Source organism: Pholcus phalangioides, unplaced genomic scaffold (genome assembly GCF_987345545.1).
Source record: "Pholcus phalangioides strain wild (caught in Gottingen) unplaced genomic scaffold, Ppha-v1.0 ptg000003l_1, whole genome shotgun sequence".
In the NCBI taxonomy this organism is placed as follows: domain Eukaryota; kingdom Metazoa; phylum Arthropoda; class Arachnida; order Araneae; family Pholcidae; genus Pholcus; species Pholcus phalangioides.
The window spans coordinates 17,503,909-17,525,723 of NW_028301596.1; the positions used below are offsets into that span (position 1 = coordinate 17,503,909).

The 21,815-nt window shown below is 37.7% G+C and overlaps 1 protein-coding gene across 1 annotated transcript in view; it reads left to right on the forward strand.

Moving 5' to 3' along the window:
- LOC149088189 (QRFP-like peptide receptor) overlaps positions 1-14,384 on the forward strand; it is a 102,021-nt gene extending 87,637 nt beyond the window's left edge. Inside the window, exons 4-8 of the mRNA XM_089245443.1 lie at positions 1,758-1,879; positions 2,058-2,181; positions 9,014-9,219; positions 10,896-11,019; positions 13,191-14,384. Coding sequence (XP_089101569.1) covers positions 1,758-1,879; positions 2,058-2,181; positions 9,014-9,219; positions 10,896-11,019; positions 13,191-13,523 — 909 coding nt within the window. The 3' untranslated portion in view covers positions 13,524-14,384. The remainder of the gene's footprint in view (positions 1-1,757; positions 1,880-2,057; positions 2,182-9,013; positions 9,220-10,895; positions 11,020-13,190) is intronic.
- Positions 14,385-21,815: the final 7,431 nt, after the last annotated feature.

Genomic DNA, 21,815 nt, shown 5'->3' on the forward strand with positions numbered 1-21,815 from the left:
AGTTTTTTTGGTTTAATTTAAAAAAAATTTATACAGGATGTCCCATAAATTCGTAAATAGTTTAAAAAGTCATAGAAATTGAATGAATCGGCATATTTGAATGCCCCTTGCAAAAGAGTTCTTCTCAAGAAGAGGATATTTTAATTTGTATAGACAAAAAATGCTTCAGATTTTTGTTGATACAAGGCACTGCAAAAAAAAAAAAAAAAAAAAAATCACTGAAAATATGAAAATCAGTGTCCCGTAGAATTCAGGCTGTAGGATTCTCAGCTCATTTCTGAATTTTTTTAGCCGCTTACATAAAATTTTGATTGTGATATTGACGTAAAACATTATTGGTGAAGTGTATTTCACCTCAGCCACGCATCACCGTTTGGAGATTTACGAACGTTTCAGACACAGAAGAGTTTGAAGAAAAGTTCGGATAATTTTTCCAGCTGGAGTGGTTGCGTTACCCTCTATCGAAGAAGTTGAACTAAATTTACTGTTTTGTACCTATGTAAATGTTATATCTCTGTATGGGAATATTGTTTCACAAACTGCCTTCAAATATACGAATTCCTTCAAATTTTTACAAACTTTTAAACTGCTAATGAACCTCTGGGATTACGTGTATTAGAGTCAATATGACAATAGATAGAGTAGTTATATAACTTATATGCTATATTTATTTTTCAGACTTTTAGGAACTCATTTTTACCACTTAACGATCGGGCGTAATATCGCGGTCAAACGCTGGTGGAATAAATTCAAACAAGTTCTCTCTGTTTTCTTTCCACTCTCCTCAACATCGCGAAACGTTGTCGTAACCCTATATATTTTTTACTTTTTCTGTTTCTTAATTGGGATTTTTTTTTTCTCCACATATGATGTATCTTTCTACTATATACATGTACGATTGAAAGAGAACGGGTAAGGTGAAGGGTGAAAAGAGATCTACTTAGCACCTACTGTTTTATCTCCTTATCTATATTGCACTGTTTTACTCTTTTCATTTTTTCTTCCTTTTCTCTATACGTTTTTTTCCCTCCTTTTCCTTTTTCCAACATGCAGTTAGGTTACGACAAGATTACCATATTTATCGTTGATTCTTCAAATAGGGATCATCCGAATTTGTTGCCAATCGGTTGTAAGCGGATGGCTGGAAGTGCGTTTCAGCCCTTTTCTTCCTGCCAAAGGCTACTTTATATTATCAAGCTATAATTTATAACTCCGCCGACAATTGGCGGCATTTTGGTGAGAATTGACGATCTACCGCACATTTTTCTCGCTGAAATATAGTCGCTCTACTCATAATGAAATAAAAGTTGGTATTGTATTTTGTAGCATCTGTGATTATATTTTTCATAACGTTCTTTAAATTTGTAACGACACCTAAGCTAAAACGACAAAATTTCTCCGAATCATCATGCTTTCACAACAGAGCATGAGTGCATCCGCTTTATATACGTATCAAAAGTGGGTGTGTATAACGTGCGTGATCCTGTTTCTGCCAATCGATCACTATTCGAAGATCTACAGAACACGAGATGCACTGGTTACTCAGATTGGCATTCTGATGGCTATTGAATGATAACCGTTTCATGTAATTACCGACTAATAGCAATGTCCCGGAGAAGGGCTTTGCTAAATATCAGGTTATATATAATATCATGCACGAAATATCAGTCATAGTATACATATGGTGTACACACCGAGAAAGCTAAAAGGCATATTTTATGAGCTTATGTTATTTACGATAGTCTTACCTCTTACAGTTTGGACAACTTTTCTCTTATACGTGGACTCTCGGTGAATTATGCTGCAAGTTTGTCCACTACGTGCAGAACATATCCGTGATCTGCTCGGTGTCTACACTCACGTCCATGAGCGTTGAAAGGTAATCGAAAAATTCATAAATTTCAATTTTGTAACAGAGCATTCTGTGTTTGAAATTGCAATAAAAATGTTTCCACAATGTACAAAATCTCCTTCATTTTTTCTGAATTATAAAAATAATTCCCACAATTATTTTCCGTGAATGTGATGCCAATCTAATTTCTGTTCTTCCTCATTAGGTACTACGCCATAATACACCCCGTGAAATCCCGATATTTGTGTACGATGAGTCAAGCTAAACGAGTTATCGTCGTTATATGGGTTTTGTCGTTCATTACGGCTGTACCCATCATCTTCGCTCAGGTATATTCATGTGATATTATTTATATACAGTGTCTTACGAATTCGTAAATGGTTTAAAAATTTACAAATTTGAAGGAATTGAAACAATTGAATGCGGTTTGCAAAAAAGTTATTCTCAGGAAGTTGAAAAAAAAAACTGCAAAAAAATTAGAATTTTTGCTGATAGAGAGTACTGTGCCAATGTCAAATCACTGATAATATGCAAATAAGAGACATGAAATTTAGGGTGTGAGATTAATACAGCATGGGCAAAAAGTCCGTAAAAACTTTAAAAATGAATAAAAACCGGAAAAAAACTGGAATAAAAATCGGTTAGCAGGGTTAGCATCGCTAGGTCACGGGAATTTTTTTGATAGGGAAAAAAACAAAAAATAGCCGATAGGCGGCGCTGACACGAGTGACTTCGGTGGAAATATGCAAATGAGACAGTTATAAGAATTTGCGCTCGTAATCTACAACCAGTTCCCCGTTGTAAGCCATGTATGTGGACCTGCTGCACTCTGCGATGCAATGCGTTATCCCCTGTGGTGGTCATGTGGCACACATACTGCTGTAATAAACGATTTGGAAGCATTCTGCTATCTTTTCTTTGACTTGTGTACGTCACCTATAGCCCGATAAGGACGGGACTCACAGGCCTCCAGCCCTGGGATCCGGGACACTTACACCCTTCATTTTTTTTTCACTTTCTTTTTTTTCATGCTATAAATTAACTATAGAAAGGCCCTAGTTCAGGATGTGGGGAGCCGTTACGTCAGTGTCACCTATCGGCTGTTTTTGAGTTTTATTTTTTCCTATCGAAAAAATTCCCGTGACTTAGGGATGCTAACTTTGCGAACCGTTTTTTATTTCGGTTATTTTTCCGTTTTTTATGAATTTGAAGTTTCTACGGACTTTTTGCCTACCCTGTACAGTAGGTTATTTCAGAATCTTCCGGTTACAAGGATTTACATCGGGTTTTCATTGTGATGTTAACGTTCGGGAATGAAACACTATTGAAGTTATTGTACCTCAGCCACGAATCGCTACATGAAGCTTTACAAACGTTTTGGACACAGAAGAGAGTAAAGAAAGGTTCTGTAAAGGTATTCTCTGGGATTTGTTTTCACGCAGCTTCATTTAGTGATGAAAATGTTTACTTTTTTTTTACTTTAAAGAAAGAAAAATCATCATTCGTAAAAATTTATTTTCTGTCAAACCGCATTTAAATGCTGTTCATTATTCATTCAATTCTTATAAAATTTCAAAATTTAACAAATTCATGGGGCACAGAATTGCAGGTAAATATGACAATAAATGTAAAAATATGAAGTAATTAAAACAAAATACATTAGTATATATTATAACATACAGCACTAAAGAGTGGTTTGCATCAAAATGCTTGCCGTGGCTGAGTTCTGAAGTCGGTCAATTTTTAATCGTGATTGAAAATTTTGTTCGAGTAAATCAATAGATAAATTCTATTAAGCTTCTTTAAAGCTTGATCAAAATTTATATTGAAAAATTTAAATAATCTTGAGATTTTATGAGAAAAAACAATTATGTTCCTTTAAATAACACTGTAGCAGTTTACTTTGTATCGAAAATTAAGAAATATGCAAAATATGCCTTGAAAATTTTAAAATATGCTCTATCACAGTGTTTCCCAAAGTGGGAAATATCGCCCCCTAGTGGGCGATGGAATGGTCCAAGGGGGCGATAGAACCTACTGATTTAACATAGGATCCTATGGGTTTACGTGAGTTGCGGGGCGATGAGAGGAAAAAATTTCTGATGAAGGGGGCGATGGAACAAAAAGCTTGGGAGACTATGCTTTATCACGTAAAAATAGCGAAATATGTAATATATGTATATAATATATATATAATGGAAAAAAAACTGAAGTTCAAATTTGAATATACTGTAACCGATTAGAAATTCAGTTAATTAATCGATAGATCAATATTAAAAAAATTCGATAAAAACGATTAAAAAATCTATGCATATGTAAAAATCAATAAATTGATGAAAATCTGATAAATAGGAAGAATAACGATAATTAATGACACAATTTGATGAATCAGTGAAAATCTATACAACTGAAAAAAAAATCAGTAGAAATCGATTAAATCAGTGGAAAATCGATTAAATTTATGTGCAAAATGATTAAATTGGCGAAAAAATTTATTAAATTAGTAAAAAAGATTCAAAAATTTGTGCAAAAAAATTCCATATAAAAGTTCCATGAATCGGTAAAAAAATGTAAATTGGTTGGGACCCTGAAATACTGGCACTACAATTTTATTGCAAACCATAATCTCATTCATCAGTTGGTTACTTTATACAGAGTGATTCAGAAAAGATGGGGAAAACTTTGAAAGGTAGTATTACACACGAAAACAAACGATTTTCATGAAAGAATGCATGGTCTAAAACTAAATTTGCCATTACCCTGTACGTTACAACTGTTAGAACGGTTACACGCTATAACAACTTCACAAGGCATACGTCCGTGCCTTTTATTTACTGTGGCGCAGATTTGCATATGATTTCTCCTTCTTCCCCGTGTTACATTTGCATGCATGGTGTTTTTCTCCCGATAAATTTCAACAGGAATGTCGTTTTAACGTTAGCGGAGCGGATAATGGATGATAACATCCATTCTTCATGTTAGCAATTAGAAAAGAAGATACAATGCCATGGTATCCGATAAATACTTAGAAATACATTTACAATATGTGATATGCATGGATACACATTATATTTTGCAGGATTTATCTCATAGACGGCGTAAGTAAGGGCCTAAAAGTGTTTTAGATGCAATTCCGAAAAAGTATATCTAATGCGTAGGAATCACGACAAAAACAAGAGTAGAAAAGAATCATCAGCACACACTAGAGACCTTAACCTAGACGCATCTAAAAGCACATAATCTTTGTTCCAAATCATATATCGCTCCAGACGTGGGTAGTCTCAGAAAACCTAATGGAACTTTCTTACATATTATGATAGCTACGTCTAAAAACACGTGGGATTACTGAATATACATTAACGAGTAATCCGGGAAGGGACCTTTTGGATATTCAATTTTATGGCAATGGCCGAAGGGTTCATAAAATGATCAGACATTTCCCAGAACCATTCCAACCTAGACATCAGGTGTTTCCGGAATTTGCGTGCATTCAACAACGATTCTTGAGATAACCTTTTATGCATTAATGCACGTATGAGATTTCTGATTAAACAGGAATAACTTAGATGAGATCTTGAGTTCGATAAATGGATATACACTGTCATAACACATCGGCATTTCATGTGCCGAAAACAAATATAACATTAGTTTTTGCACATCAGCACTTGTTTGAGAGATATGATAGTATCGTTATTTACGTTAACACTTCACACTAGGCTTACGATATAGCCATTAAATTAAAACAAATTTTCCTTAAGAAATTTTTTAAATTAGTTTTAAAAAACGACAACAACACTCCTGTAAATCTAAAATAGTTTAATTTAAAGTTAGAAATGAGGGTAATCAAATAGAAACCAAAGAAAAAGTTATTCTGTTCTACTCTGAAAGCTTCTTTTGTTTTGAATTCTTAAGTGAACTTTGTTTACACAGTCTCTGCAGATTGCAGATTTCAACAGTAATCTGCCATCATATGAGTATCCCATCTGCCTTGGTATCGGTCCTCCATTGTGTTTGTCTTGGTGAAATCATTCACTTTGTGTTTCACTAGTATCGCCAAGATTCTCAGGGAAATGGCTGTGCAAGTAATGGAAGAGAACCTCGCTTTTCGCCTTGGGCGGAGATACGGGGGGGGGGGGCAGCATGAAAGGTGAAATCGACAGATCTAATGCATATATGTATAGATGAATCGACAGATCTAATGCATATATGTATAGATGAATCGACAGATCTAATGCATATATGTATAGATGAATCGACAGATCTAATGCATATATGTATAGATGAATCGACAGATCTAATGCATATATGTATAGATGAATCGACAGATCTAATGCATATATGTATAGATGAATCGACAGATCTAATGCATATATGTATAGATGAATCGACAGATCTAATGCATATATGTATAGATGAATCGACAGATCTAATGCATATATGTATAGATGAATCGACAGATCTAATGCATATATGTATAGATGAATCGACATCATCATCATCTTGCCCCCCCCTCCCCACCAGACTTCCAAGTCTTCTCCGCCTATGCTTTACGCTCTGAATCCACGAAATGAGGGCCACCAAAAATTTTAACTTCACGTTTCCTGTACTTATTCCAGGCATTTTTAGTCCTACGTATGCAAGGCAAGGCCTCTCCTGATCAAGAGCTTTCATAAACCGTTTCATTAGCCCTAGCTTCACATGCGGAGGCTGCTGAGAAGGAAAAGGCAGCGCGGAGGAGGAAAATGATTCTGTTTCGTCTTACGGCACAACTCAAACGGTAGTAAATTGCCTATGGCGATAGACCGGAGTTGTGCTCGATTTAAATGAATGAATGAATGTCTCGATGGCAAAGGGTTCACGGATGTCATTTCTTTCTCCAACAATCACTTCACAATTTCTCTCTCGTAGGCCACTATTTCCTTATCCAGTGGTTTGGCTCTGGTATCTCATAAGCTATCAAGAAGCAAAGATATTTGTGTGGCCCCCTTGCTGTTCAAGAAGAAAGTTAACAATTTATAAGTCCACACAAATTACCCATTGGTGTTCGTGAAACCTAATCTTCTCTATGACTAAAACTATGTTATCATATTCTTCTTTCATTTTGGTTGAGGGAGCAATGGGTCTAGAACAGGATGAATGAACAGGATATGTCTACTTTCTACGGTTATTTCGATTTATGCCAGCAATATTCACAATACAAAAATAGCAGTCCCCCAAAGTCATTTATTGTTGTTACCTTTAAAGCCATTGGAACACCAAGTATATTAGACTCCTCCTCTTCCCATTAGTCCTCTGCCGAAGGTGTTCTATAAAAGTTTTACCACACATTTCATACCCTGCACTGCCCAGGCTCTATTGACGATTGCCAATTTTAGACATTGCCCCGGATGAGGGGGGGCTGGGCTGTGTCGAGTGCTTTATTATGCATGTAAAAATTATAATGCGGTAAAATAAAACACATGAAAAAAAAAGCTACAAATATGTAACAAAAATTCACAATAACAATTAAAGAAAAAATTTAAAATAGCAAAAAAAGTTTCGAATCCATGTAGGGCTCTAGAGTGAGCCCTTTCTTTCTTTACCGTGGCCAGGCCAGTTCCTGGCCCACGTCTACTCTTCTTCGCTTGGTAGCTCAGGTGAGTCCTTCATGTCACTGTGGCCTGCCCAGGTGCTGGGTCAGATCTCCTCTCTCAACAAAAAACTTTATTCGAAAACTATTGCAATATCAAGGAATGCATTAAACTTTTTTTTTTTTTACCCGTGACTCCCTCTGGACTATATTTTCTTTTCACGGCCCTACTGTCTTATCCTATAGGAGCTACACCTTTTCTGCTGATTTAAATTGATTCTTTCAGTCATTTTATTTAAGAAAATAAAACCATTTTATGAATAAGGTCGGTGTCTGGACCCTTCAATAATGATCCTGCTCAATGGCAGGGTCATCTTAAGAGCATAGACCCCCAGGCATAGTGATTTTCAAGTGTCCCGTACTTGGCTGAAAGTAACACCTTATTTACACTTTGGAAAATCATAATACTAAATTCTCATCGTGTAAGCCCCTTATGGACACGACCTCCCCTGGAAAGTGATGTTATGGGGACTTCTGATGTACTCGCCTGGAAGTAAGTCTTATGCGTTTAAATATTTTGGAAAATCATAGTACCAGACTCTTATTGTGTAGGCCCGATAACATGAGGCACCCATGCGTCGAGATGGTCCTGGTTCTATAGGGAAGTTCTGCTAGATTCCCTCATATTTTACTTTAAAAGCTTAATCTTTTCCATATCCAAATATTTTCGTAGCTCTCTTGTTCTCCCCTCTCCCGCCTTCACCACCTGTCATGGCACCCCCCTTTCCTATGATTTCCGTCCGTGTGGTTCTAGACAACAGTGTCTCTCAACCTGGGGTCATATGGCTCCCTAGTGGTTCTGCGATTTCCTAAGGGGGAACCACGACTGAAAATCACTTGGAAAAAGAGCCATCATAGATGGTTAAAGGAAGCCGCAGAGCGATGTGGAAACAAATTCAGTGTTAAGAAATGAAGTGTTTACAAATGGAATATGATGGGGGAAAAGTGTGGCTACTTTAGAATCGAGCGAAACTGCTTGTAGAACGAGGTCTACGCATGGATCCATCCAGACATTTCCTTGGGACCTCATGTACATTAGAGTCCTACGTGATGTTGATCTGGCAAATGACTGCGATTTTCGAGAGTAAATGCGTACATATGTAAATTGCTACACTTCCAACTGAGTGTGGGATCCCAGAACACCAGTTTATCCAAGGAAGCTGATGATGAGGAGGCACACACACAAGGCCCTGCATAGAACTCGTATAATAGAGAAGCCCACTGAAATTTAGCCCAGGAATCATGAGGTAAAGCTTAGTTATGAATATTTTGCTCGCTTCAGATTTACTCAAAAAAATCTATTCAAGTACAAAGGGTCTCGTCCTAGATGAGACTGGGGATACTCCGGGTGAAACATTGGGGCCATGAGAAGATAATATCATCCAACGAGGCCCATTGGCGAGTAAAATTTAAGGAACCCTGCTCCAGCACCACTTGATTCACTGAATTGAATGAGGGTAAATGTGTGATGCTACTGGTATGAATGTGTTTGCATTTTATGTACATATAATCTTTGTTTTTTCGTCTTGCAGATTCACCTGGAAGTAGGAGACAGGTACAAAGCTTACTGGTGCGTACGTAACTGGTTGGAGCCAGTTTTGTGGCAGTCGTACGAAGTGTACATGCTTCTTCTGATCCTAATCATCCCGTCCATGGTAATGGGATATGCTTATTCCCAAATTTGCCATCAGCTGTGGGTCGTGGTCAAGGATCGGGCGAATATGGCTTCTGGTGAAATGTGAGCACGGATCTATACCATTTCAACCTTGATAAAATAGCAACAGCATTTTTTTTAAATTTAATTGATGAAATGAAAAGGTGGGACTCAGAGCCTGAAAAAGTTTCAATAATTCACCGACAATAATTCATCGCCACGCAATTTACTGATAGGAAAGTTCACCACTGGGAAAAGTCGCAGCTGGAAAAAAACTCGCCCGCGGAAAAGTCACCGCTGAAAGAAATCACCGTTGAAAATTCATCGACAACAGTTCGTCACCAGTGAGTGCGTTACCGAGTGATTGAGCGAATTAATGAATATGTGAATGAGTGAGTGACAGAATGAATTTATGAGTTAGCTAGCGAAATATATAGTGTTTTTGTGACCGCATTTGAACGAGAAACTTTATGAATTACCTAGTGAATCATCGATTGAGTGGGTGACCGTAAAAGTGATTTGGTCAGTGACCGAGTAAGGGTAAAACCATATTAGTGGTGCAGTGAGTGGGTGAGTTAAAAAATGAGCGAGCAATTGATTGAGTGACCAAGTGAGTGGAAAAGTGATTGAGTGAGAGAGCGATTGAACGAGTTAGTCACGAAGTGAGTGACCATATAAGTAGGTGAGTGACAGTATGACTGAGTTGAAAGGTGGGTGAGAGTTATCAAGTGAGTGACGGAATGAGTTATTCACTCACTCATTCACTCCTTTGCTCGCTCACTAACTCCTTGACCTACTTGATAAATTCACTGATCACTCACTGGCTCACTCACCTGCTCATTTAATCACCCATTGCATGCCACTTTGCTTGTCGGTGAATTTTCATTTCGATGAATTACGTGGCGGTGAACTGTTGTCGGTGAATTTTTCGGCGGGGAATTGTTAGCGAGAAATGAATTTTCCGCACATGATTTTAATGCACTTAAATGTGATTCATGTTGAATGACCTCAGAGTTGCTTTCAATATCGCAAATAGGATCTAATTTGGTTCTTTGACTTGATAAATTCACGGATCACTCACTGGCTCACTCACCTGCTCATTTAATCACCCATTGCATGCCACTTTGCTTGTCGGTGAATTTTCATTTCGATGAATTACGTGGCGGTGAACTGTTGTCGGTGAATTTTTCGGCGGGGAATTGTTAGCGAGAAATGAATTTTCCGCACATGATTTTAATGCACTTAAATGTGATTCATGTTGAATGACCTCAGAGTTGCTTTCAATATCGCAAATAGGATCTAATTTGGTTCTTTGCCGCTTTATCGTCCAATTCTAAGATTATTAACTTCAGTAAGGAACATTCATTGATCCAAATGACTGATTTATTTAGAGCCCCATGACATTCCTCTTTAAATAATCATGTAGGCCACGCATGACTTACACAATAATGTCAAGTAGGAAAGACTCAATTACACTGTAATAATGCATCAGTTACACTATATAATGCAAGCCGAAGTCACTTAAACTTATTTAATTTATTTGAGGGAAAGATCTTGAAATTTCGGTTGAGTCACAACGCAGATTTCATTTACCTTACAAACGCCATAATATTGAACCTGAGGCATTTTCAAGTGCACGTGTTTTTGGGACTTTGTCGCATGATTTGAAACCATTCCATCCAACATCTAATGCTCTTTTGCTTGAATGGATTATAATTTGATTGGATATGAAGATAATTATGGAATATATCTTCCTCCAGGCCTGGTACAGAGATTGCACTTCGTGAGACGCATCCGAGGAATCAATATTCTACCTCGACGAATATCCTCAAAACCAAACCGGCATTTCAGAAACTCGAAAGCGATAATGCTACGGTTAAACAGGTAATTGATGTGAATGTTCTAGTATTTCTCATTGATACAAAATATTTTCATATAGTGCACATATGAATATAGTATACAGGATGTATACCATCGACCGCATAAAAACTGCACCACGTGATTTCTTGTCAAAAACTCATATAGAAAAGTGTTTTCAGTTTTTTGATTTGACCTATAATTCCGAAGTTATAAGCTCTAAAAAAATGATTACGTCGCTTTCAAATCTTGCCGAATTAACCGAACGTACACCAAACATATATCTTGGCGTTTTTGAAGCTGTTAAAAATGCTATTAATCCAAATCAAGAAAGCTAAAGATACAAAAAACTTTTTCTTCCCCTGCAATTTCTTTCAAAAGCTTTGACTTAACAGCGAAGAAGAGAAAATTACCACATTTTGGTGAATATTGTTGATTGTGGTTAATTTTTTTCCCCAAATAGATGGCATTTGGCTAACACTTTAAGTTGGTAATAAATTTGCTAATATGTGGGCGAAGCTAGAAAGTTTATAACATCTCTCTTCACGCACACGAAGAGAGAAAGCACCAATTGTGAAAGAAGTAGATTGAACTTGATATCTTCTGGGGTTACATGTTCTAGTTTATTTTCAAGAAGCTGGAAAAACTGGAGAAACCGCGAGAAGCAAAGGCTCTGTTGTCGCAAGAATCAACGTAAGCACTTCGCCCCCCCGGGGGGGGGGCAGGGAATTTCCGGTGAAACCAGAATTTATTGATACGTCAAAGATTACATATAGTGCAAGGAAAGTAAAAATTATGTAAAACGAAGAATCAAATTAATCAAGTTAAAGTTAAAGTGCAACGGGCACGGATAATAAATAATCATGGAAAGTTTTATAAAATCGTATCGCAAAAGGCGCGATCAGAAATTTGATTGATCAAGGATTGTAGAACAAGGGCAGAAGGGCAGACCACCCCATTGCGCTCGGGCAGTTCAATACACTCAGTCTAATTTTCAAGAAGCTGCAGCCTGGTGCAGGGAAAACAATTTACATTCGTTGGGTGTTTGGTGTGTAAATCCTAACACACAGTCAGGTGAGCACGAGGTACGTAATAGGGGGAAGGGACCAGCGACAAGAACAATTGTATTGTTTTGTCTCTCCGAGACCGTCCATCCCTCTGGGAAAGAGCGCAAACCATCCCAAGATGATCTCTCTGGTCGGTGAGCGGCCATGTCTGTCTGTCTGTATTGTTTTGTTCTACACCTCACATGATCAAGCAGTAAGACAAAGAAGAGAAAGAGGCCATTCAACGAGAGGTGCGTGACCTGAAGAACCCGGTTTGTTTTGACCTCGATCTGCTGATTTACACTACCTTCTGATTTGTCCGTTTCTTCCTTTGTTTTTCTTTCCTTCTTCTTCGGAGGGATCATCATCACCATCACACCCACACATTTCAAAACCCTTCCCCTTCTATTTTCTATATTCTCCTCCTCTTTAACTATGGGTGTCTCTTCCTTTGCATGAAGATGCATTTTTTTCTTTCTAGTCGTAATTCTCATACCACTTACCTCTTTGCTCCACTATGAGCGCAGCCTAACCCGGATCAAGTTCACTGTCACGTCACAAAACTTGAAACTTTATAACTCCCGAGATATTCGTCCGACCCTAAAAAATGGAAAACACTTTTCCGTATTAGTTTTTAACAAGGAATCACGTGGTACAGTACCTGGAGGATCGATCACGTGGTGAATGCTGTGAGATCAAATTTGTTCTGTCCCGTAAAAACTAGAAGATAAACCACCGCCCATGATCAATCTGGATCTTCGCCTAGTCAGTATTATTGCTTTTCGATAACCACAACTGCATTTGTACCTTCGAATTTATCTGATGAACTTCTAATGGATAGGTACACGCCGAAAGTGTTGAATCTGTATGGATATGTAGCATAGTATGCGTTCGGCATGGTCCCCCACATCCTGGAGCAGGGCCGCTCAGCTGGGATCTTTGGCGGGCACCTCTATGGTGAATTTACAGCGTGAAAAAACAAAAAATGACGAGAACCGTCCTGAGCCCTGTCAGCCCTACGCTTGTGGGTGCCATTGCGTTTAGTACATTGTCATCTATCTAATTAGTAGTTAAAAATAGCTACGAGTGCCGATCTTTCATAAGCCCTAGTTGATAATGAAATATTTTCACACAATTCATTTACTTCCACAGGTCATAAAGATGCTGGTAGCAGTGGTCGTCCTCTTTAACATATGCTGGGCCCCGATCTTGATAAACAACGTTCTGACAGCGTTCGGAGTCCTGGACCGCCTGAACTACGGATACCTGAAGCCGATGAGGACGACTTTCCATTTGATGTCATACTTCAACAGTTGCATCAACCCCTGCGTGTACGGGTTCCTGTCCCAAAACTTCCGCAACAGCTTCAAGGAAGCATTGCTAGCATGTCTTTGCGGGAGGAGGCAAAGAATCAGAGGACAGCAGTCACTGAGCAGGACCCGCACGACCTCGGTCAGTTACGCGAGGTCCACTTTCATTACCTGATGGTACAAGTTTCGAGGATGCGGCCATCCCAAAGAAACGACTGCTACCTTGGGCCAAAATTGAGATGTAATTTTTTTTTTCTTGTCTGCATTGCTTACGTGTGTGCGAGAGAGAGTGCATCAATGGCGTGCCAATGTATAATACTCAATCAATGAAAGGAAATTACAAATCCCAAATGGCAAATTTTCACAAATACTTTTGCTTTTCTTATGGTAAAAACTCTATCGTGTGTGTGTAAGTATGCATGTGGAATCCATCTTTGGACGAAAACCATGTGGACACCGCAAAATGGCTCTTTCCATGGGTTTTCATGTTTCACGAGTTTCAATGTTTGTGCTTAATTTTAATGTTTTCAAGAATAATATGATAGCTTTGGACATCAAATGACATTTCATCGATGATTTAGATTTTTGGTATACGCGACGGAATTTCCGAACCATTACATTGATAATTTCATTATCTCACTTAGGTTAGTTTCTGTTTCATTTTATGTATATTATATATGTGTGTGTATTAATGTTGATGATCAAAAGGAGTATTTCGTAAAGATTGACTGTTAAATTTTTTTTCCAAAATAATATATATTTGGAATATACAGGGTAGGACTGCAGTCCACGACACATTAAAAAAAAAATAGATATATGAAAGAGTGGTATTCAGTAAAATTCTTTCCATGGTCAATTTCCACGCACTGAGGGGGACGGTATCATGAAATACAGTCAATTCTCGATATAAGCCGAATTCCGTTAACTTGAATATATATGTCTAAGTCGAAGTTTTCCCTCCGCTCCAGAATCTTCAATACTAATATTAAAATTTTTCCTTACGTCGAAGTTTCTTTCTTTTGAGTCGAAGTTTTTGGATATGGATATGAGAAGAATTTGAAAAAAGAAAAACTGCATTCATCCTCCTCTTTCCGTGAAGGAAGATCTTTCTCTCCCTCCCTTCTACTCCAGGTTTTCCCGACAAACACTGACCAGTGACAATGAACTTGGTCGCCTGTGCTGGCAAGTCTGGTCTCGTAGAAATCGCCATTTCGAATGGAATGAAGTCCAAACACCAGTACGAATTTTGATGAACGCGGATTTTTCAACAAAAGCAAAGCGAAGTTGAAAGTTTCAGATCGGAAAGAAAAAAGAACAAATTATATCGATGAAGTAGGAAGAAATCCAAATCGAAAGAAAAAGTTCGAGGGGCCTCATCAAATACTATACAATATTTTTTTTAAATATAATTTAACTTTGTACTGTACCATAACAAACATTTTGCTGCAAACCGCTCTCTCATACATTGATTATATTGATATTTTATCGATCATTACAATATCGATGTATATCGATATTGTAATGGTTGTTTTTTAATGTGCATGGGCTTTCGGTCAACATTGTATTTTTCCATGCGTGTATAGGTATAAGTGTGTATATATATACAAAAATCATATCAGCAAATTAGCTTTTCCTCTTCTTCCTGAGGATGTATTATTGCTTGCAAAATGTGTAGTCCTTATGTAATAGAAAAAAAATTGTTATTGTGAGAAATATTATCTTTAATACAGACCGTCCGTACAAAATTTGGTCTGGTAGTTATTTCGTTGTATTGTTTTACCGTTCGCCACGGGCAATAGAAACTTTACCAGCAGTGCCAGTATTAGACGGAGTGGCGCCCTGTGCAAGATAAAAACTTTTATCTTGCACAGGGCGAAGATGTATCCAAACATCTTCCGCATGATACGAAGATTTGGATACGAAGATGTATCCAAACATCGTCCGCAGGAAGATGTTTGGATACCTTGCCATAAAGCTTAAACAGTTTGATCTCATGTTTGAAAACGATTTGCATGTGCACAAAAATTTGCTTGTGGTGAAGGCTGGAACCGACATTAACAAATTTTCGTATTTTTCCGACGAATAGTTTCGGCTGAAGACAGCTCAGAACAGGAGAGTTTTAAACACGTTCACTTTGTATGTTCATAAACCGAAGAAAAATCTTGACAAAAAATGACTTAAGCCACCAGATGGCGACACGTATGTAGGAAATGTCTTCTCTTAATACAAGATTCTTCAAAAGACACGGGCTTCCACGGGAACTGGAACCCCGGTCTCTCCTTAGCAGGACGAGTGCTCTACCACCTAAGCTATTGTAGATAGAATATTTCTCCCTTGGAGTCTATATAGGTTGAAAGGCTCCGTACATGGACGGCGGCAGCATTCAACTGATAGCTCGTGAATGACATAGGCCACCAGATGGCGTATGTATAAATGTATGTATAAATGTCATCTCCTCTTGTTTTAATGTACAGTCTCTTCCCCCCCCCCCCCGTATTCACGGTCTCCTTGTTTTCGCGGGTTTTTTTTAGCTTTATAGGAATTTTTTTTTGCAACACTCAGAAATCGTCTTCGTGTGTTTTGTTCACAAAATTTGAGTTGTGCATGTTTAGGATGGTTCACTTTTGGATCGCTCGCTAATGACATGATTGAATGATAGTTAGAAAAACTGGTGGCAGATGGCAGCACTACACATAACAAGCATTACAGAGAAACAAAAGAAAACTTCACGTCAGGTTTCACTACACGTACACGCACATTCCCGCATGTACCGATTCGTTGGGGCTTCCCCGGAGGGGGGGGTGCATGTGTGGTGTAGCAGTAGTAGGTAGGGCCTCTAAAAATGGCTCGGGGATCCATGATGTTCTTAAGTCAGCCACCTCGTTGGGCAATTTGCCTGCTGTGGCATTGTATTTGTATTTGTATTACTGTCATCACTAGATCCGTGGAAGCTCCCAAGAGAGAGAAACAGTCACCTCGGGTTGGATTAACCTTTCGCCACAATGTGCGCTGAACGACACAACCATTTCTACAGAGCCAACTGAAGACTATGAAAGACATTGTCACACGTTATCGAAACAGGTGGGTGGAGAAGCGTTTAATGATATGGATATAGAAGTCGAATTAATAGCAATTCAGAGGTATTGACCGAGGAAGAATTAATGCAGTTGACTGCTCCTGAAACTGAAGCTGTACCAGATGAAGAAGATCAAGATAGAGAAGTTCACTGTGAGTAACATAGCGGAAGGGCTTCGCACGTTCAAATCAGCAATAGATTGTTTTCATGGCATAGATCCCTCTATGCTCTTCACATGTAGAAAAATTGGTACAGGAAGTCTTGTTATCATATTCCAACAAACTCGCCAACACAATCGCTGCACACTCTTTTACATTCTCTTATACCTCTGCGTTTCCCTGTTCTTCAATAAACGAGATATACAAGAAAAAAACTATGGTTTCGGTTATTCGCGGATTTCCCGTATTCGCGGTCACCCCAGGAACATAACCCCGCGAATACGGGGGGGGGGGCGACTGTACATAGAAGATTCCCCGAAAGACTGGTTAGTCCCCGTAGAGGCGGAGATGAATTTTTTTCCTTGTAATCACCATCTCCAAAAATATAACCACTCTTTCGAAGAATCTTGTAAAAGTGGATATTCATTTTCTTTATATTGTCTCTTATTGGAAACGTCTTTTTATCCCTTTCAGCGGCAATGACGAGATATCCCGCCTCCACAAAAGCATCTTATTTTAGCATTAACAAGCTCAGAGATATATTGTACAAATGATTTCTCAATGGAATCCCCACCTAACCCTTATTTTGCACCTGCTGAAAATCGGAAGAATACCTACTTAATTAAAAGAGATGGCACTTTTAGGTAGGGGTGTGTGTTAGTGATTTCTGATTGTCTCTTAATTGATCAATTGTTCAACTTATATACATATATAATGATACAGCTGCATTTCTAGTCCGATGTTTATACACGCTCTAATAGATGGCAGCGCTTACCTAACTTATAACATCTCCGTTAGGATACACCAACGAAATATTCCGACACAACACCCCTATTCATGGAAAAATAGAAAAATTCCCAAATTTTTCGGAAATCCGGGGGAATGTAGGTGAGGTTTGGAAATCCCCCGCTAACATATCACACACATCGCTAGAAACACCTTCATAAGAGTCCCAACCCCGGATTTAAGAGTGTTATAATTATTTTTGTAAATGGCGATTCATCGATTTCTTCTGTGTTCGATTAAACTCCGAGAGAGCTCTCATTTTAAATTCTATCGTATGGATTTTTATATTATTAAAATGTACATTCTGCATACATAGAAATATTAAAAGCACCTTCGCTCGTACAAAATCGTCTACAAGCTTGTAAAAAAACACTAGAATATATATACATACATACAATTGATTATAGTAATTACCCGGTGAATACTGTCATTGCTTTGATGGAAAATAATGAGCTTCAGTGTATTTTCGGCTTATAAATGTCGGTGTTTATTTTAATTTATAATATGCCTGTATATATATGATATATAATTGTGTTTCAAGTATTAAATATTCCATGTATAGCATCAACTCGTTGGTTTGTGATGAATCGTTATCGATTTTTTTCACGTATCAGCAGTGTATTCGAGGGATGAGTGAGTTCACTGTTGTCTAATGAAGCGTCGTCATTATACAGTCCGTCTTAAAAGTTTAGGAAATATAGATTTTTAACTGCGCCATGGATACCGTTTCAAATTTTGAGTCCATCTTATTTTGTGATTGGGATCAGAATGTAAAAACCTACTTCAAACTTCAGTCATTGTCGCAAAAAAACTAAAAATTTTGAGAAATAACCTGTCTCAAAAGTTTAAGAAAAACTCACGATTATGTGCAAATTTCGAAGATTGCGTCTATATGGTGTATCAGAGACGTGATATGGTATAAAAGTGGAAAGTTATTGGTTTTGTCATTAAAAAAAATTGCGGAAGTCGTCGCACATTATGTGCAGTGAAATCCCTCGAGAACTTCATTTGAAAGCAAAAAGAAAGGCTGTAAAAGGTATTGCTTTGAGCAGACCGAAATGAAGTTTCCGATGTGTATTGACCGAAAATGTGTCCCAAAAGCCAAAACCTGGTTGTGGTATTAAACGCAGTACAAATTTACTCGAAAACATAACCTTTGGGGGAGAGAGATTGGCTTCAACGCAAAAAATTACTTTGCATGAAATCACGAAAGATTATGAAATTTCAACAGATTCAGTTCATAGATAGATCAGAGAAGCTTGTATTTGATTCATAAAAGAGGGTTAGGAAATCGCCTGCCACAGTACCAAAGAGAGGTGGAAAATAGGGACTGAAAATGAGCACGAAATCATGTTTTATGGAGACAAATAGCTTGGTATTATTTATAGTGGTGTAAAAGAAATGGAACTCACAAGTTCCAGATGGATGTTTTCAGCAGTCAGTAAGATGGAGCTTCGATAATGGTGTGGGCAGTATTAGCTTCTAATAGTCAGGTTTCCTTGACTTTTGAAATTGGCCGTTAAAACTCTGATGCTTAAAGGAGATCCTCGAGAGAGATCCTATTTGCTAATGATTGGAGAAGATTTAGGAGAACCAAACTTGATATTTCGACATTATAACGTGTCTATTGAAAGATCTGTTGCCAAAAACGCTCTTTAATCGCAAAAATGTATCGGTTTTGGACTGGCCAACGATGCGTCCTGACTTGAATCCTATTAGGAATGTATGGTGCATACTTACGATAAATCTGTGGCGTTTGGTCAGAATATGATATCTCCAAAAAATGGCTTTTGATCTAAAAGTAAGTCTTGCTAATTATAACTAATTAGAAGTGAAGTAAATGCACAAATACGTGCGTACGGCTAAACAACATGTCGATGTATGATATTGCCATTTGTATTTGTGTGTATGCTTTACTTTTGATTTTTAAATGACAATGAAAATGCTTATCTCTCAAAAATGTGATTCTGGAGTTATGTTCTGACCAAACACCACATTTAATGTGCTTGCAAATGAAATATAGTATTTTCGACTGTTGATGACTTGAAGAGCTCTATCGAGGAAGCATGGAACAGTTCTGATGTCTAAACCCTACAAAATTCAATTAGATCCATGGAGGATCGTGTGTTTGAGGTTGTTGGACAAAAAGTGAAAAGTCTATTAGAGCCTGTAATTTTTGTAAATATGAATTTTCTCTAACTTCCTGAGACAGCCATTTCTTTTTTATTTTCGATAATATTAAATATTTTAAATGTTTTCTTTGTAGAATTTTTTTTTATATTTATGTATAAATGTTTTATCCATCAAAATGAGCTAATTTTACTCGACGTATTTTTCTTGTTACTTTAAGAAAAAGTGCATTATCTAAACTTTTGAGACGGACTGTATATCAGATTTTGAAGTTCCATGCTCATGTAGCTATTCATCACCATCTGTTTATGATGGTGGTGGCATGAATGCACTTAATATCACAGTTTGGAATTGAGCGTGAACGCAACTGGGAATGCTGAATCCTACGGCACGATGACATTTAATAAGAGGGTTCATTACAGTCGAATTTGGTGATAGTGATAAAGGAACCGAGGAGTTTCGTCTTTAGGACAGAGGTGTTGTTTTAATCGAGGTTTGGGTATTTAACCACTTGCTTGACTTGACTGTGTCAGACACGGGCATCCGCTTTTTCCCGAAATTGAATTGACTCGGCCTAGAACGGGAATAGTAATCTTTGCCCTTAGACGGCGCTAACGAAAAGTAAACACTTAACTAAATCTGCACAAACGCTATAGCTTCATGCAACAGAAATGATATCTGAACCCGGACCGTCACCATAGTGGTGGTCAGCTGAAGTTGGTGTCCTGTGGTTCCCAACTTCGAGGCGCGAATGCCAGCCGACCTCCCAGTTAAAAAGTCTCGCCACAGAGAGCAACAGGCCTACACACAACAATACAATTATTCAATCATTAAACTTCACTCATTAGTTAGAAAAATTGATGGCAGATGCAAGCACCACGCACAACAAGCATTACACAGAAACAAACATCACGCGTCAGGTTCACCACATATGCATACATATTCCAACACGCACCAATTCGTTAGAAGTTCCGCAGAGGAATATGGACGAAGTGCATGTGTGGTTCAGTAGTAGATACATAATCTTGTAATATCATTGCATAGACATATAATCTAGTTCAGTTATAATCTATCTAAAAAACAGATTATTTTTTTTTATCTCGTTTTTACCTATCTTTCCCTGCAAAAAAAAACTCAAATAAGAGCTTCTGAAAAAAAAAATTCAATCAAAAAGAAAGTAATGAGTCAAAATTTTAAGAATTTTTTCGATTAAAAAAATTAAATACGATTTTCTGTAACTGTGTCTGTTTTTCCTAGTCATAGACGTATGAATAGAATGAAAATAAATGTGTGAAAAAAAATGCATGACATTTTCTGTGCTGAAAAAAATTGAAAACCCATCAGGCAAGTTGTTAAGACACTTGTATGAAATACAGTACCGGATATTTTTTCTCGTAAATAGGGGGGTGTCCTTTAATCAGAGGTAAATTAGCTGTTATTCAATAGAGTTCGGATCAGGACATGTATCTCTCAAATACTTGACCATATATCTCCATTTATAGAAGATACACCTATAAATGACGATGTACGGTTAATATCGTCACCATCTTGAAATCCGTGGTGAACGCCGATTCTTACTGCGGCGGTCTCAATGAACGCCACACACACGCGCGCGCGCGCGCGCGCGAAAAATTTGCAGATAAAAAAAACTGAAACACATTACGTATTTTTTTGTAAAATTTACGTAAAATTTATTGACGCGACATCCAGCTGCAAAAGTTTGAATTTTAAAACTGAAATTTCATCTTGTTGTCGGCATCGTTTTCTTAACTTGTACGCCGAATCTTTTTGAAGGGAAATTTTAGTCACTTACTAAAAAGTTTCGATATACTTTTTACTTAAACGCCATCTAGTGTGTCATAGTTGGAAATTTTTTTTTCCGATATTGCATCTTGAGCAGGAGAGTGGGGAGTTGACCACCTAGTGTCCCGGGATGAAGTGTTGATTGCAACTGTCTCTACTGAACTCTAGATTAATAGAAACTATACTATATGCAGTATAATTGATAGAAAACTGAACAATGATCTTCCATTTATATTTTTGATATAGCTGTTAATAGAAAAAGTAGGGAAATTATTATATGATAATTAATTTTGATAAACGTTTGTTGCACTACTATTGTGCACTTTAAATGCGTAGTCAGATTCTGGCACTTCAGTATGCTGGATTACCTTGGCGTGTTAAGTCGTCGACTCGCTTCAGCTGCAATTTTACCTTATAAAGCCAAACGTAGTGCCCTGTTTGCGTACCAGTAACATTTTTTTTTGGCTAAAAGCTGGCGAATAGTATGTGCATCTCGAGAACAAATTTCAATTTG